Source organism: Leptodactylus fuscus, chromosome 8 (assembly GCF_031893055.1).
Source record: "Leptodactylus fuscus isolate aLepFus1 chromosome 8, aLepFus1.hap2, whole genome shotgun sequence".
Classification (NCBI taxonomy): Eukaryota; Metazoa; Chordata; class Amphibia; order Anura; family Leptodactylidae; genus Leptodactylus; species Leptodactylus fuscus.
Window position 1 is genome coordinate 95,408,933 of NC_134272.1, and position 18,608 is coordinate 95,427,540.

The 18,608-nt window shown below is 47.7% G+C and overlaps 2 protein-coding genes across 2 annotated transcripts in view; one reads left to right on the forward strand and one right to left on the reverse strand.

The window, feature by feature from the left end:
* Positions 1-18,608, forward strand: part of EAF2 (ELL associated factor 2) — a 361,203-nt gene that overhangs the window by 144,366 nt on the left and 198,229 nt on the right. The window lies entirely within an intron of this gene.
* Positions 12,650-18,608, reverse strand: part of HSPBAP1 (HSPB1 associated protein 1) — a 32,854-nt gene continuing 26,895 nt past the window's right edge. Inside the window, exons 7-8 of the mRNA XM_075284721.1 lie at positions 13,561-13,671; positions 12,650-13,048 (exon numbers count right to left, since the gene is read on the reverse strand). Coding sequence (XP_075140822.1) covers positions 12,665-13,048; positions 13,561-13,671 — 495 coding nt within the window. The 3' untranslated portion in view covers positions 12,650-12,664. The remainder of the gene's footprint in view (positions 13,049-13,560; positions 13,672-18,608) is intronic.

The following is an 18,608-nucleotide window of genomic DNA, read 5'->3' on the forward strand; positions in this document are numbered from 1 at the left end:
TGATCTACAATTGTCAGTCATGGAAATACAGAAAACTCTGCGAGTGAGAAGGTCTGGCCAAACTATTGGTCTGCACTGTGTATATATATATATAATTACACACACACACATATATACTGTATACACACACACACACACACACACTATGGTGCAATATCTTAGGAGACTCCGCACATACAAGAAAAACTCTGCTGTGGTTTTATCACAAATTCTACAGCAGATCCTTGTCAGACTCTTCTTTCATTACTTGTGGATTTTCTCCGGCTCGTTGCTGCGGATTCACCTTGGATTTTTCCCGCTGTACGGACAGAATTGATTCGCTGTCAATCCGGCCGCGGGTCAATAACCACAGATTTTTTGCGCTGTTTAAATTTGGCCAAAAAATAAATAAATAATAAATCTGCATCATTTGTGCTGTGTGTGACTTGTTACAGATTTCATGGACTCTCCTTCTCGTCAGATCCAGAAGTGTCTGTGGATTCTCCCGAAAAACAGGGGCACAAGAGGGTCTCAGCAGGGTAGGCAGCGCATTCATAGTTATTGTACCCCGTGTCCCCCTCACCTACAGATTTCCCACATTTTTAGGAACCTTTTCAGTTTCAGCCCTGGGGTTTACCTGGAGATGACTCCCCTCCCCCGCTGTGTGTGCGCCCGGGTTCTGTTTGTTCTCATTGTTATCACCTTCTTCTCGCCCTGCAGCGCTTCCCATTGTTACTTTACACCTTTGGTCCCCGGCCAGGACTTCTCGCCCTGCACATTTAGCTGTAAGACGCTCGCCACTTCCTTACGTGTCTGAGATTTTCTGCATTCAGGGTCTCACTTTCACCCCCACCTTATTCCCTACATCTTTCCGCTCCCACTATACCCTTATGGTCTGATATTAGGGGAGTAGGGGTCCTAACCAGGAGATCCCCCCCCCCCCCCTAACCTGATACAATGGCGATAAATGATTGCCTCGATGTCCAGTCATTTCCTACTCAGCAGATGTCACGAGTTATGTGATGTATTGGGCCATGTTGGTTTCTCCCCCCCCCCCCCCCCCCTCCAGGTCTCCCCTGTTGCCCCCTTGACCTTTGCACTTTTGCTGACAATCCTCCTCCTTCCTCAGGGTTGCTGGTTTTTGCCCCTCTGACCTTGGGGCGCTTTATATTTCGGGTACTCTAGCCCCCCCTGTACTATACTCCGCACATCGCACCTTATGGAAAGTTTTTCCTTCTTGTTGTATTTTTTATATTAATTCAGTAAATCCTTTGGATTCGGATTTCTCTCGTGTTCTGCAGATCTGTAGGGGGGGGTTACATTTCTATAGGGGCTGCCGGAGCCCCCCGATCCCAGCAGTAAGTGCACCCCACTGGCGGGGAGGGGAGGGGGCTACGACTGTCAGGCAGAGGCCCCCGAGGCCGCCACAAACACATTACAATGGTGCAGCAATAATAGTCGGCACTGCCCGGCGTCCCGCTGTCCTCACCGCCGCTGAGAATCCCTCATCCAGACACAAATTGGGTTTCCTATTAACCCCGGCCGTATCCTCAGCGGCCTCCATGAATCAGCTAATAAAGACCATTACACAATGAGGTTACGGCCGCACTGCGATACAGCGACAAATCTTCAGCCGAGGTGAAGGAAAGATCACAAGCTCCGCACAGAGGTAGAAGGAAAGCGGCTCATGAGCTCTTCTGAAAAGAGAGAGACAGCAGCGCCCCCAACTGTGCAGGGTATAAGGGGTACTGCACCCTGCCCTCTGTACAGGGTAATATAGTGCCCCCTACTGTGCAGGATATAGGGTACTGCACCCTGCCCTCTGTACAGGGTAATATAGTGCCCCCAACTGTGCAGGGTATAAGGGGTACTGCACCCTGCCCTCTGTACAAGGTAATATAGTGCCCCCTACTGTGCAGGATATAGGGTACTGCACCCTGCCCTCTGTACAGGGTAATATAGTGCCCCCTACTGTGCAGGATATAGGGTACTGCACCCTGCCCTCTGTACAGGGTAATATAGTGCCCCCAACTGTGCAGGGTATAAGGGGTACTGCACCCTGCCCTCTGTACAAGGTAATATAGTGCCCCCTACTGTGCAGGATATAGGGTACTGCACCCTGCCCTCTGTACAGGGTAATATAGTGCCCCCTACTGTGCAGAGTATAAGGGGTACTGCAACCTGCCCTCTGTACAAGGTAATATAGTGCCCCCAACTGTGCAGGGTATAAGGGGTACTGCACCCTGCCCTCTGTACAAGGTGATATAGTGCCCCACCGATGCACTATTGCAAAAGACCATCTAGTGCGTGTCCCCAGGTCATCACTCCTGGCAGTGCATCTGGTCCATTCTCTGCAGCTCATCACTCCTGGCAGTGCATCTGGTCCGTTCCCTCGGGTCATCACTCCTGGCAGTGCATCTGGTCCGTTCCCTCGGGTCATCACTCCTGGCAGTGCATCTGGTCCGTTCCCTCGGGTTATCACTCCTGGCAGTGCATCTGGTCCGTTCCCTCGGGTCATCACTCCTGGCAGTGCATCTGGTCCGTTCCCTCGGGTCATCACTCCTGGCAGTGCATCTGGTCCGTTCCCTCGGGTCATCACTCCTGGCAGTGCATCTGGTCCATTCTCTGCAGGTCATCACTCCTGGCAGTGCATCTGGTCCATTCTCTGCAGGTCATCACTCCTGGCAGTGCATCTGGTCCGTTCCCTCGGGTCATCACTCCTGGCAGTGCATCTGGTCCGTTCCCTCGGGTCATCACTCCTGGCAGTGCATCTGGTCCATTCTCTGCAGGTTATCACTCCTGGCAGTGCATCTGGTCCATTCTCTGCAGGTCATCACTCCTGGCAGTGCATCTGGTCCGTTCTCTGCAGGTCATCACTCCTGGCAGTGCATCTGGTCCGTTCTCTGCAGGTCATCACTCCTGGCAGTGCATCTGGTCCGTTCTCTGCAGGTCATCACTCCTGGCAGTGCATCTCGTCCGTTCTCTGCAGGTCATCACTCCTGGCAGTGCATCTGGTCCGTTCCCTCGGGTCATCACTCCTGGCAGTGCATCTGGTCCGTTCCCTCGGGTCATCACTCCTGGCAGTGCATCTGGTCCGTTCCCTCGGGTCATCACTCCTGGCAGTGCATCTGGTCCGTTCCCTCCGGTCATCACTCCTGGCAGTGCATCTGGTCCGTTCCCTCCGGTCATCACTCCTGGCAGTGCATCTGGCCCGTTCCCTCCGGTCATCACTCCTGGCAGTGCATCTGGTCCGTTCCCTCAGGTCATCACTCCTGGCAATGAATCTGGTCCGTTCCCTCAGGTCATCACTCCTGGCAGTGCATCTGGTCCGTTCTCCTCAGGTCATCACTCCTGGCAGTGCATCTGGTCCGTTCCCTCAGGTCATCACTCCTGGCAGTGCATCTGGTCCGTTCCCTCAGGTCATCACTCCTGGCAGTGCATCTGGTCCGTTCTCCTCAGGTCATCACTCCTGGCAATGCATCTGGTCCGTTCCCTCAGGTCATCACTCCTGGCAATGAATCTGGCCCGTTCCCTCGGGTCATCACTCCTGGCAGTGCATCTGGTCCGTTCCCTCAAGTCATCACTCCTGGCAGTGCATCTGGTCCATTCTCTGCAGGTTATCACTCCTGGCAGTGCATCTGGTCCATTCTCTGCAGGTTATCACTCCTGGCAGTGCATCTGGTCCGTTCTCTGCAGGTTATCACTCCTGGCAGTGCATCTGGTCCGTTCCCTCACGTCATCACTCCTGGCAGTGCATCTGGTCCGTTCCCTCAGGTCATCACTCCTGGCAGTGCATCTGGTCCGTTCTCCTCAGGTCATCACTCCTGGCAATGCATCTGGTCCGTTCCCTCAGGTCATCACTCCTGGCAATGAATCTGGCCCGTTCCCTCGGGTCATCACTCCTGGCAGTGCATCTGGTCCGTTCCCTCAAGTCATCACTCCTGGCAGTGCATCTGGTCCATTCTCTGCAGGTTATCACTCCTGGCAGTGCATCTGGTCCATTCTCTGCAGGTTATCACTCCTGGCAGTGCATCTGGTCCGTTCTCTGCAGGTTATCACTCCTGGCAGTGCATCTGGTCCGTTCCCTCACGTCATCACTCCTGGCAGTGCATCTGGTCCGTTCCCTCAGGTCATCACTCCTGGCAGACGCTGTCATGGTTCCATCTGTGTTAGTGTTTTGCATGAATATGAAGAGACAATTTTGTTTTTGAGCTCTGATTTATGGCGTCAGATCTCCGTTTCTGTCCTGTAACAATCCACGGCCCATCAATCACGGCTGCTGCGTTGGGCGTTGGGCTCGTCTCTGCGCCAATTGATTTAAAGAAGATTTATTGTCTCAAAAACATATCAAACCTGGCAAAAAACTGCGGTGTCAGCGATTGCCAAGATCCAGAGACGGAAAGTTCTGCAGCCGCCGCTCCGCGGTCAGGATCCGATAACATTTGTATGTGAATTAGAAACAATGTCTGCGCCGTCCAGGAAACCGTGACCCGGATTATAGCGTCAGAACAAGGGGTAACCAGAACCGGCACCCAGATTATAGCGTCAGAACAAGGGGTAACCAGAACCGGCACCCAGATTATAGCGTCAGAACAAGGGGTAACCAGAACCGGCACCCGGATTATAGCGTCAGAACAAGGGGTAACCAGAACCGGCACCCGGATTATAGCGTCAGAACAAGGGGTAACCAGAACCGGCACCCGGATTATAGCGTCAGAACAAGGGGTAACCAGAACCGGCACCCGGATTATAGCGTCAGAACAAGGGGTAACCAGAACCGGCACCCAGATTATAGCGTCAGAACAAGGGGTAACCAGAACCGGCACCCGGATTATAGCGTCAGAACAAGGGGTAACCAGAACCGGCACCCGGATTATAGCGTCAGAACAAGGGGCAACCAGAACCGGCACCCGGATTATAGCGTCAGAACAAGGGGCAACCAGAACCGTGACCCAGATTATAGCGTCAGAACAAGGGGTAACCAGAACCGTGACCCAGATTATAGCGTCAGAACAAGGGGCTACCAGAACCGGCACCCGGATTATAGCGACAGAACAAGGGGCAACCAGAACCGGCACCCGGATTATAGCATCAGAACAAGGGGTAACCAGAACCGGCACCCAGATTATAGCATCAGAACAAGGGGTAACCAGAACCGGCACCCGGATTATAGGGTCAGAACAAGGGGTAACCAGAACCGGCACCCGGATTATAGCGTCAGAACAAGGGGCAACCAGAACCGGCACCCAGATTATAGCGTCAGAACAAGGGGCAACCAGAACCGGCACCCGGATTATAGCGTCAGAACAAGGGGCAACCAGAACCGGCACCCGGATTATAGCGTCAGAACAAGGGGCTACCAGAACCGGCACCCAGATTATAGCGTCAGAACAAGGGGTAACCAGAACCGTCACCCGGATTATAGGGTCAGAACAAGGGGTAACCAGAACCGGCACCCGGATTATAGCGTCAGAACAAGGGGCAACCAGAACCGGCACCCGGATTATAGCGTCAGAACAAGGGGCAACCAGAACCGTGACCCAGATTATAGCGTCAGAACAAGGGGCTACCAGAACCGACACCCGGATTATAGCGTCAGAACAAGGGGCAACCAGAACCGGCACCCAGATCATAGCGTCAGAACAAGGGGCAACCAGAACCGGCACCCAGATCATAGCGTCAGAACAAGGGGCAACCAGAACCGGCACCCAGATCATAGCGTCAGAACAAGGGGCAACCAGAACCGGCACCCAGATTATAGCGTCAGAACAAGGGGTAACCAGAACCGTCACCCGGATTATAGGGTCAGAACAAGGGGTAACCAGAACCGGCACCCGGATTATAGCGTCAGAACAAGGGGCAACCAGAACCGTGACCCAGATTATAGCGTCAGAACAAGGGGCAACCAGAACCGGCACCCAGATCATAGAGTCAGAACAAGGGGTAACCAGAACCGGCACCCAGATCATAGCGTCAGAACAAGGGGTAACCAGAACCGTCACCCGGATTATAGGGTCAGAACAAGGGGTAACCAGAACCGGCACCCGGATTATAGCGTCAGAACAAGGGGTAACCAGAACCGGCACCCGGATTATAGCGTCAGAACAAGGGGCAACCAGAACCGGCACCCGGATTATAGCGTCAGAACAAGGGGCAACCAGAACCGGCACCCGGATTATAGCGTCAGAACAAGGGGCAACCAGAACCGGCACCCGGATTATAGCGTCAGAACAAGGGGCAACCAGAACCGGCACCCGGATTATAGCGTCAGAACAAGGGGTAACCAGAACCGGCACCCGGATTATAGCGTCAGAACAAGGGGTAACCAGAACCGGCACCCGGATTATAGCGTCAGAACAAGGGGCAACCAGAACCGTCACCCGGATTATAGCGTCAGAACAAGGGGCAACCAGAACAGGCACCCGGATTATAGCGTCAGAACAAGGGGTAACCAGAACCGTCACCCAGATCATAGCGTCAGAACAAGGGGTAACCAGAACCGTCACCCGGATTATAGGGTCAGAACAAGGGGTAACCAGAACCGGCACCCGGATTATAGCGTCAGAACAAGGGGTAACCAGAACCGGCACCCGGATTATAGCGTCAGAACAAGGGGCAACCAGAACCGGCACCCGGATTATAGCGTCAGAACAAGGGGCAACCAGAACCGGCACCCGGATTATAGCGTCAGAACAAGGGGCAACCAGAACCGGCACCCGGATTATAGCGTCAGAACAAGGGGCAACCAGAACCGGCACCCGGATTATAGCGTCAGAACAAGGGGTAACCAGAACCGGCACCCGGATTATAGCGTCAGAACAAGGGGTAACCAGAACCGGCACCCGGATTATAGCGTCAGAACAAGGGGCAACCAGAACCGGCACCCGGATTATAGCGTCAGAACAAGGGGCAACCAGAACCGGCACCCATTTATAGCGTCAGAACAAGGGGTAACCAGAACCGGCACCCAGATTATAGCGTCAGAACAAGGGGTAACCAGAACTGGCACCCGGATTATAGCGTCAGAACAAGGGGTAACCAGAACCGTCACCCGGATTATAGGGTCAGAACAAGGGGTAACCAGAACCGGCACCCGGATTATAGGGTCAGAACAAGGGGTAACCAGAACCGGCACCCGGATTATAGCGTCAGAACAAGGGGCAACCAGAACCGGCACCCGGATTATAGCGACAGAACAAGGGGTAACCAGAACCGGCACCACCCCCAGTCTAGAAGGACATCGATCCCTCAGGTCAGAGACTAGAAATCACTGCCTAGTAATGCTATATGGGCATAGTGCAAATACTACAGCACTGATATTGGGTACTGTATGGCAGTATTATATCAGTACAGCACGATAATGACATGCACTGTATAGCGGCATCACAAAGGGAATATACAGTATATACTGTTATGTAGACGAGGTAATATGTGGGGACTAGAGATGAGCGAACAGTGAAATATTCGATATTCGTTATGAATAGCAGCTCAGTATTGGACTATTGGAAGGAATATGGAACCCCATTATAGTCTATGGGAGAAGATGCTTCGTTTCAGGGGATCCCACCATTCACCTCAGGAGAGTCACCAAGTCCACTATGACACCCCAGGAAATGATGCCAACACCTCTGCAATGTAACTGGGCCAGCAGGGGGCGCATGTCTGGGGGCATCTAACACCCCAAAGCCCCTCTATTACCCCCCTATCACAGCCTAACAACTACACACTATACACACTCACTACAACCTCTATCACAGTGGGGGGAAAATACCTGGAAACTTTCTTTACTCCCCAAATGGAGGGACACAAACCCCAATGTAAGCTCCACAAACATTACTGAGCCCCCCTTTATATCACATTACCCATGACAATCACAGATGGAATAGACAATGGGAAATCCTTCAGTCCCCCCCTGACCTGTCATTGTGGGTGTGTGTGTGATGTGGGGAGACCTTCCAAAATTCACTTTTATGGCCCTTGGGGTGAGCCCTTCCAAACAAAGTTCCAGGCCCTTAAGCTGAGCTCCAGCAGAGATTGGGGCCCTTCAGGTGACTTCAGCCTCTACCTGCAGAGTTTTTGGCCCTTTGGGTGACTTCAGCCTCCACCTGCAGAGTTTTTGGCCCTTTGGGTGAGTAGAGCCTTCACCAGCAGAGTGTTAGCCCCGGGGGTTCCAGAACCATCCCTATCATTGTGTGGGACTGATGCAGTGGATTGGACTGAGGACCCAGACATTGACCTTCATTTTGACTGTCCAATTGATCACATTTTGGCATCAAGTCCTGGGGGTAACTTTTATTTAGAAGAGGGGGAGAATTGGCTGCAGCCACTACTAGCGGTAATGGTCCTCTAATATCGGACTCTACATTACCTATACAGGGTCTGATCAGGTGTTAATTGTCCAAACAACCTGCTCCAGTGCGTTACATGTAGATCAGAAACCACTTTCCCTTCAGACACCAGATGTAACCAAGCTTCACCATCATCATCACCATCATCATCATCCTCCTGCTGAGATGGAGCCACTAAAGGAAACCTTCCCTTCCAAGGCCTGTCCTGGAGCTGCGACTGAGCCAAATCTAAACACTTTGGAACGGAACAGAATTCACCAGCAGTGTTGTTTGACCTTCAGTTGAGATGAGCCTTGTACCAGCAGTGTTTTATTTTTTGGCCCTTGGGGTGACCCCTAAAACATTATTTTGCAGACTCTTGGGGGGTATCGATGAAAAATTGATTAAAATTAAAAAAAAATTTAATTTTTTAACAATTACATTAGGGTGAAGAGGCTGGGGAGGAGGATGATGAGTGAATTGGGCGCTGGCAGCCCCTCTCCAGTACCTGGACTGTGGACTGGATACCCAACTGGATACTCACATCCACGTCCTCGCCCCCTGCTGTATGTTTGGCAGGTCACTTTATGTTTCTCACACTGAGACCAAGCTCTCCCTATCTCTCCAAAACGAAAATGAGACAAAGATGGCCGACACTATTGTTATAAATGAGAGGTCACATGTTTTCGGCAGCCAATGGGTTTTTCCAATTTTTTTCGATGCCTCCGTTGTTGCAGTTCCTGTCCCACCTCCCCTGCACAGTTATTGGTGCAAAAAAGGCGCCAGAGAAGGTGGGAGGGGACACAAATTTTTACTGCATATGCCGCGTGGTAATCAATCGAATACCAATTCCATTGAACACTGTTCGCTCATCTCTAGTAGGTACTATATGGCAGTATTATGATGTACTGTTATGTGATTAATTTAAGTAATATGTAAGGATGGATCTGTATGGCAGTATTATATGGAGACAGTACATATGTAAGGTAATATTATGTCGGCACTATATGGTAGTATTACACGGAGAACATACATAATGTTAAGTGTTCACTGTACGGTGATATGTAATGCACTATATGGAAGTATTATATGGGGAGTAATGTATATACTGTTTGTGTGTTCCACTATTACACGGGCGCTGTATAACGCCGTTATCAGGTACTATATGGAGGTAACACTACGTGGCACTGTTTACACCAGCACTTTATGGCCTCTTTACATTGCTTCCTATTACGGGATGTTTATATTCCACCGGGCTGGCGGTAATTAAACCTGGGCGCATTAACTCTAATTAAACCCAATTGTCAAATACATTTGGCTAATTGGTTGACTGCGTAACTAAGGGGGCAATTACTTTTTCACGCGGCGCCACTTGTGTTGCTTAGTATTTAAGATCTGTATTTTGTGTGGATTCCGCTCGACTTTTTCTTGTATTAAGTTTTTTCTGAAAATGAGACAATAAAGTTGACTATAAAAAGGAAGGAGGGGGGCAAATACTTTCTGCCTGTCCTGCAGTGCGCGCTGCTCTCCTTGGCCCAGCGGGGGCGCTGATCACACTTTGTGTTTTCTGTCCACGACATGAACGACCTACAGAGTTTACATTCGTTACGTAAGAAATGGCGAATGTTCACAGACGAGGAAGCAGCATGACTGCACCGCCACGAAACGTCCCCTGCGCTGTGCCCGATTTAACCTCTTCCTGTCTGAATTACTGGATTATACACATATAGTATACAGTATAACCAGCACCATATAGAGGATTACTGGATTATACACATATAGTACACACTATAACCAGCACCATATAGAGGATTACTGGATTATACACATATAGCACACACTATAACCAGCACCATATAGAGGATTACTGGATTATACACATATAGTATACAGTATAACCAGCACCATATAGAGGATTACTGGATTATACACATATAGTACACACTATAACCAGCACCATATAGAGGATTACTGGATTATACACATATAGCATACACTATAACCAGCACCATATAGAGGATTACTGGATTATACACATATAGTACACACTATAACCAGCACCATATAGAGGATTACTGGATTATACACATATAGTACACACTATAACCAGCACCATATAGAGGATTACTGGATTATACACATATAGTATACACTATAACCAGCACCATATAGAGGATTACTGGATTATACACATATAGTACACAGTATAACCAGCACCATATAGAGGATTACTGGATTATACACATATAGTACACACTATAACCAGCACCATATAGAGGATTACTGGATTATACACATATAGTATACACTATAACCAGCACCATATAGAGGATTACTGGATTATACACATATAGTACACACTATAACCAGCACCATATAGAGGATTACTGGATTATACACATATAGTACACACTATAACCAGCACCATATAGAGGATTACTGGATTATACACATATAGTACACACTATAACCAGCACCATATAGAGGATTACTGGATTATACACATATAGTACACAGTATAACCAGCACCATATAGAGGATTACTGGATTATACACATAGAGTATATACTATAACCAGCACCATATAGAGGATTACTGGATTATACACATATAGTACACACTATAACCAGCACCATATAGAGGATTACTGGATAATACACATATAGTACACACTATAACCAGCACCATATAGAGGATTACTGGATTATACACATATAGTATACAGTATAACCAGCACCATATAGAGGATTACTGGATTATACACATATAGTATACAGTATAACCAGCACCATATAGAGGATTACTGGATTATACACATATAGTACACAGTATAACCAGCACCATATAGAGGATTACTGGATTATACACATATAGTACACACTATAACCAGCACCATATAGAGGATTACTGGATTATACACATAGAGTATATACTATAACCAGCACCATATAGAGGATTACTGGATTATACACATATAGTACACACTATAACCAGCACCATATAGAGGATTACTGGATTATACACATATAGTACACAGTATAACCAGCACCATATAGAGGATTACTGGATTATACACATATAGCACACACACACTATAACCAGCACCATATAGAGGATTACTGGATTATACACATATAGTACACACTATAACCAGCACCATATAGAGGATTACTGGATTATACACATATAGTACACACTATAACCAGCACCATATAGAGGATTACTGGATTATACACATATAGTATACAGTATAACCAGCACCATATAGAGGATTACTGGATTATACACATATAGTATACAGTATAACCAGCACCATATAGAGGATTACTGGATTATACACATATAGTACACACTATAACCAGCACCATATAGAGGATTACTGGATTATACACATATAGCACACACACACTATAACCAGCACCATATAGAGAAGACGCTATAACCAAAAACAACCTGCAAGAAACATATATGGAGACTTAATACCGCATACATTACATACATTATCAATAACACATAGACATGGTCTGGATACACCTATAGCACGCACTGTTACATTCACACAACGGAGCGCGTCTGATGTGGGGCTGAGTTTTTCATAGAATACAGTCGGTGACATCTGAGTGTGATCCAAGTGCGTTCTTTTATTCCGTGACACCTGTGGGGGCTTCTGATGCGTTCCGATGACACGGAGAAGGAAAGGAACATCTCCAATATTATCCGTGTCACCATAACGGAATGGTTTGGAAGCCGTCATAGAGGTGAATGCACAAAAGATGGCACTTACAGGTCCCTCCGAGTGTCATCCGAGTACAGTCTGCTGCAGCTCAGCCCCACATAGGAAGCCGACTGGGTGATGTGCGGGGTCATAACCTGCAAGACGAGAGATGAACAATAAGGCAAGGTTCTACGAGACTACCAGTCAGTCCTATAAGACGATAGGACGACGTCTTGTAACTTTTTGTTACTTTCCTTCTGATTTTTCTCTATAACATCTTCTGACCCCTAAACATAAAGGATTACACAGTCTATGAGTGTGCGGGGTCTTCGCTCGCCTCTTCTCCTGCCGCAGTTTGTTACGTCATATTCTGCTGCTCGGCCCTCAGACACTACAAGACGTCTCTGACTGATCCTTGTAGGAAATGTTCAGAAGACGTGACAATGTGCGGCGTCAGCGCCCGGGGACCCTCCACATGACAGGCCACACATGGAGAGCAGCCATCTGCGGACACTGCAGGAGCCCTGGGATCTGGCCTAGGACGTCAGCTATTGTCCTCTGTTATCAGCCAAGACCATCCGTGTGACACTTTGTCTGTGACCTTCGCTGTGTCGGGTTTAATAAAATAAGTTTGGTTTTGTGGTTAACTATTTCCTAACCTCCTGTTGACCAGGAGCTGAGCCACCAAGGTGATGACCTGCGGGTGCACCAGACAGTCCAGCAGCTCGTCACTGGTGATGGCGCCCATCTCGCCGTCTGACGTCGCAGGTTCTGTCTCTTCTCTTCCGGCACTCTCATTAGTTAATGAAGGTAAAACAGGCACAAGGCTCGGCCTGAGCGGAGCGCCCCCCCTGGACGGCTCTCCAGCCTCCTGCTTAGTCTCCTCCTTCCTCCTCCTCTTCATTACCACCGCCTCTTGGTCACCACCATTTTCTTCGGTCTCATTTTCCGCCATCTTGTGTTCCGTGAAGGCCGTAACCGCCATGTTTACATATTGCAGGTTTGTTTCGTGAGTCGTCGCCCCGTCCTGCACACAAGGAAAGACAAGGAGAGAACGTCACCAAAGGGTTAATGGTTGTCAGACTTTGCTGACCTCATATTATTCCGAAATAAATTGCGGAGCCGGCGTTCCTGTAAGTTCTCCCACCGTACTTCTATTCCTCCAGAGTTCAGTCAGCAGATTCTGTCCTTCAGAGGAACAATCACATTTCTCTCCTCCTCAGCGAAGTTAGACATAAGCAAAACTGGCGGCAGACACCGCGCGGATTACAGCGAACGCCATACAATGTGGGTCAGAGGGGATATAGAACCGCCGCCGACCCAACACAAGCCAAGAAATCTGATCATCCAGGACACAGAACGTGATCAGGATCAATCATGAAGCTCCCAAACATACCAAGGAACCTTACACATTACCAGATAGTCTGGATTATTGGACGATACAATGTTTCATCTAAGGAGATTCCTGATTGGTTCCCTGGATATTGTGTCCACAGCAACAGGAAGGGGCAGAATATTACACTCCGCCCCCGCACTCACCTCTGTGGGGTTTAGCCACTCCCCTGATCTTGCTGGGTCCTCCGCAGATTTAAAGGCACACACCACCATCCTGGTTATTGCTTCTTCCACCCGGGCCTCATGGTCAGAGTCCTGCACATCACAAAAATGTCTCCTATCATATAACGATGTGGGACACCCCAATAAACAGAAAGCATATAGCAACCTAGGTGACAACCACTTGGCCGGCCTCCTCTGTGCGACATGACACAATTATCACATGTGTAACTACAAGACAAGGCCCAGCAGAGATGGAGGGGCCCAGGAAGCTGTATACTCAAGAATGTGGGGCGGCTATGGGGTCCAACAACTTAGGGGGTCCCATAGTCACTGAGACCTGGGGAGTGATAACTGCGGGTGATGAAATAAGAAGTGAAAATCTACGTCCACTACTGCACTGAGCCAACGCAACGCCTGCAAGTGACATCATAGCAATTACTGGACTTTATATTCTATGATGTCACAAAGTCACTGCATTGTATGTATATTATCTGTACTGTGACATCACTGTGTGTATTACAGTGGTGGCCCCCCTGCAGTTCTGTCAGATAATACTCGTGTTCTTCCAGATAATGATTACAATCACAATTTCTTTGGTATTATCTTCATTTAATTTGTCTTCAATGGAAAACCACAAAAAAAATTGTCAAAAAGCCAAATTGGATATAATTCCACAGCAAACATAAAAAGGGGGTGGACAAAAGTATTGGCACTGTCTGAAAAATCATGTGATGCTTCTGTAATTTGTGTCATTAACAGCACCTGTTACTTACCTGAGGCACCTAACAGGTGATGGCAATAACTAAATCACACTTGCAGCCAGTTGAAATGGATTAAAGTTGACTCCACCTCTGTCCTGTGTCCTTGTGTGACCACATTGAGCATGGAGAAAAGAAAGAAGACCAAAGAACTGTCTGAGGACTTGAGAAGCAAAATTGTGAGGAAGCCTGAGCAATCTCAAGGCTACAAGGCCCCCTTCACATCTCAGGGGGGACCGCGAGCAGTTTGCCAAAGAAGAATGGTCTAAGATTCCAGCAGAGCCTTGTAAGAAACTCATTGCTGGTTAGCGGAAGCGGTTGTGCGCAGTTATTGTGTCTACAGGTTGTGCTACCAAGTATTAGGCTGAGGGCACCAATACTTCTGTCCGCACCAGTTTTGGAGTTTTGTGTAAACTGATCAATGATGTGACTTTATTTTCATTCTCTTTTGTGTTTTTTCATTGCAAAATAACTGAAGATATTACCAAAGAGTTTGTGCTTGTAATCATTATCTGGGGGACAGCGAGGATTATCTGACAGGACTGCAGGGGGCGATACTTATACTGTATATACCCTGTGTCACTTATATACTATATAAGAGTCTGTGCTGTGTAATCATTATCTGGGGACAGCGAGGATTATCTGACAGGACTGCAGGGGGCGATACTTATACTGTATATACCCTGTGTCACTTATATACTATATAAGAGTCTGTGCTGTGTATTCATTATCTGGGGGACACCAAGGATTATCTGACAGGACTGCAGGGGGCGATACTTATACTGTATATACCCTGTGTCACTTATATACTATATAAGAGTCTGTGCTGTGTAATCATTATCTGGGGGACAGCGAGGATTATCTGACAGGACTGCAGGGGGCGATACATATACTGTATATACCCTGTGTCACTTATATACTATATAAGAGTCTGTGCTGTGTAATCATTATCTGGGGACAGTGAGGATTATCTGACAGGACTGCAGGGGGCGATACTTATACTGTATATACCCTGTGTCACTTATATACTATATAAGAGTCTGTGCTGTGTAATCATTATCTGGGGGACAGCGAGGATTATCTGACAGGACTGCAGGGGGCGATACTTATACTGTATATACCCTGTGTCACTTATATACTATATAAGAGTCTGTGCTGTGTAATCATTATCTGGGGGACAGCGAGGATTATCTGACAGGACTGCAGGGGGCAATACTTATACTGTATATACCCTGTATCACTTATATACTATATAAGAGTCTGTGCTGTGTAATCATTATCTGGGGGACAGCGAGGATTATCTGACAGGACTGCAGGGGGCGATACTTATACTGTATATACCCTGTGTCACTTATATACTATATAAGAGTCTGTGCTGTGTAATCATTATCTGGGGGACAGCGAGGATTATCTGACAGGACTGCAGGGGGCGATACTTATACTGTATATACCCTGTGTCACTTATATACTATATAAGAGTCTGTGCTGTGTAATCATTATCTGGGGGACAGCGAGGATTATCTGACAGGACTGCAGGGGGCGATACTTATACTGTATATACCCTGTGTCACTTATATACTATATAAGAGTCTGTGCTGTGTAATCATTATCTGGGGGACACCGAGGATTATCTGACAGGACTGCAGGGGGCAATACTTATACTGTATATACCCTGTGTCACTTATATACTATATAAGAGTTTGTGCTGTGTAATCATTATCTGGGGACAGCGAGGATTATCTGACAGGACTGCAGGGGGCGATACTTTTGGCCAACGCTGTATCTCTGTACTGTGACATCACGGCCCTGGATTTGCTGCTTACACTGGTCATGTAGAGTGGGGTCCCTGGATTTGGGACTAATAATCCCTTATACATCCCCTTGCACATTTACCCCTCTGCACACAATAACCCTTCACCTGCCGCAGTCCATAGGGATTAACCCCTCAATCCCTACACCCTGTAAATGAGCTGAGTCCCTGCAGCCAGTGGTAATGAAGGGGTTAAGGTGCAATCTCCTTGATGGGAAGACGGTGGGGTATAGAAAGGTCACAGAAATCTAATCCCCTTTATATTGTCAGAGAATTAAAGCATCGAACAAAGATCTGCAGGATGAGAAAAACTCATTAAGAGGATTCCGATTATTCATCCAGCACAACCGGAACGTGACCGCACCGAGAGTGGGGAGAACCAGCGCAGCAGAGCTCAACATGTCTATAGGCACAGCACATAGTGACAGTATGTTATCTGTGGTGTTACATAGGACTGCCGGTGACATCTACTACATTACCTGTATATAGAGAGATATCACTGTGTTATCTGTGTGTTACATAGGACTGCTGGTGACATCTACTACATTACCTGTATATAGAGAGTTATCACTGTGTTATCTGTGGTGTTACATAGGACTGCCGGTGACATCTACTACATTACCTGTATATAGAGAGTTATCACTGTGTTATCTGTGGTGTTACATAGGACTGCCGGTGACATCTACTACATTACCTGTATATAGAGAGTTATCACTGTGTTATCTGTGGTGTTACATAGGACTGCCGGTGACATCTACTACATTACCTGTATATAGAGAGTTATCACTGTGTTATCTGTGGTGTTACATAGGACTGCCGGTGACATCTACTACATTACCTGTATATAGAGAGTTATCACTGTGTTATCTGTGGTGTTACATAGGACTGCCGGTGACATCTACTACATTACCTGTATATAGAGAGTTATCACTGTGTTATCTGTAGTGTTACATAGGACTGCCGGTGACATCTACTACATTACCTGTATATAGAGAGTTATCACTGTGTTATCTGTGGTGTTACATAGGACTGCCGGTGACATCTACTACATTACCTGTATATAGAGAGTTATCACTGTGTTATCTGTGGTGTTACATAGGACTGCCGGTGACATCTACTACATTACCTGTACTCAGAGAGTTATCACTGTGTTATCTGTGGTGTTACATAGGACTGCCGGTGACATCTACTACATTACCTGTATATAGAGAGTTATCACTGTGTTATCTGTGGTGTTACATAGGACTGCCGGTGACATCTACTACATTACCTGTATATAGAGAGTTATCACTGTGTTATCTGTGGCGTTACATAGGACTGCCGGTGACATCTACTACATTACCTGTATATAGAGAGTTATCACTGTGTTATCTGTGGTGTTACATAGGACTGCCGGTGACATCTACTACATGATCTGTGGTGTTACATAGGACTGCAGGACAGGCCGCTGCGGTTCTAGTATTTCGGGGTTACTCGCCACCTTCGTGTATTGCGTTTGCCGCAGATCCATTACGCCGAGGTCAGGAGTTGGAATTGGCTCCATTATCTGATGTTACATTTTTAATAAGCGGACTGTGGAGACGTAAAACGCGCGGCCGATGATGAACGGCACAATCTGAATTTCATTATATCACAATGGAATAAATCTGCCGCCAAATTATTTCTCTGTTTTATATACACGGCAACTGGAGAGCGTCCAGAAAACTGCCGACCGCCGCTGAACTACACCCGCCATCATCTGGGGCCCCGACTGTGCAGGTGCAGAGGATCAGGGGACCCTCATACATCAGGTCTACGCTCTGGTGATCCTATAATGGGACGCCTCATGGTAAACCCCCCACTAGGTGGCGCCGATCTGCTGCTTATCAATAACAATCAATTGTAATTCCCACCTAAACAATAAAAGACAGCTCTGGATGTGACTGGAGTGTTAGACATGATGGAACAGCAGGATAGTGAATGCAGCTCTGGAGGTGAGTGGAGTATTAGATGAGAGAAAATGGCAGAATAGTGAGTGCAGCTCTGGAGGTGAGTGGAGTATTAGATGAGAGAAAATGGCAGAATAGTGAGTGCAGCTCTGGAGGTGAGTGGAGTATTAGATGAGAGAAAATGGCAGAATAGTGAGTGCAGCTCTGGAGGTGAGTGGAGTATTAGATGAGAGAAAATGGCAGAATAGTGAGTGCAGCTCTGGAGGTGAGTGTAGTATTAGATGAGAGAAAATGGCAGAATAGTGAGTGCAGCTCTGGAGCAGCTTGGAGTATTAGATGTGAGCTAATGGCAGAATAGTGAGTGCAGCTCTGGAGGTGAGTGGAGTATTAGATGAGAGAAAATGGCAGAATAGTGAGTGCAGCTCTGGAGGTGAGTGGAGTATTGGATGTGACATAATGGCAGAATAGTGAGTGCAGCTCTGGTGGTGCTTGGAGTATTAGATGTGAGATAATGGCAGAATAGAGAGTGCAGCT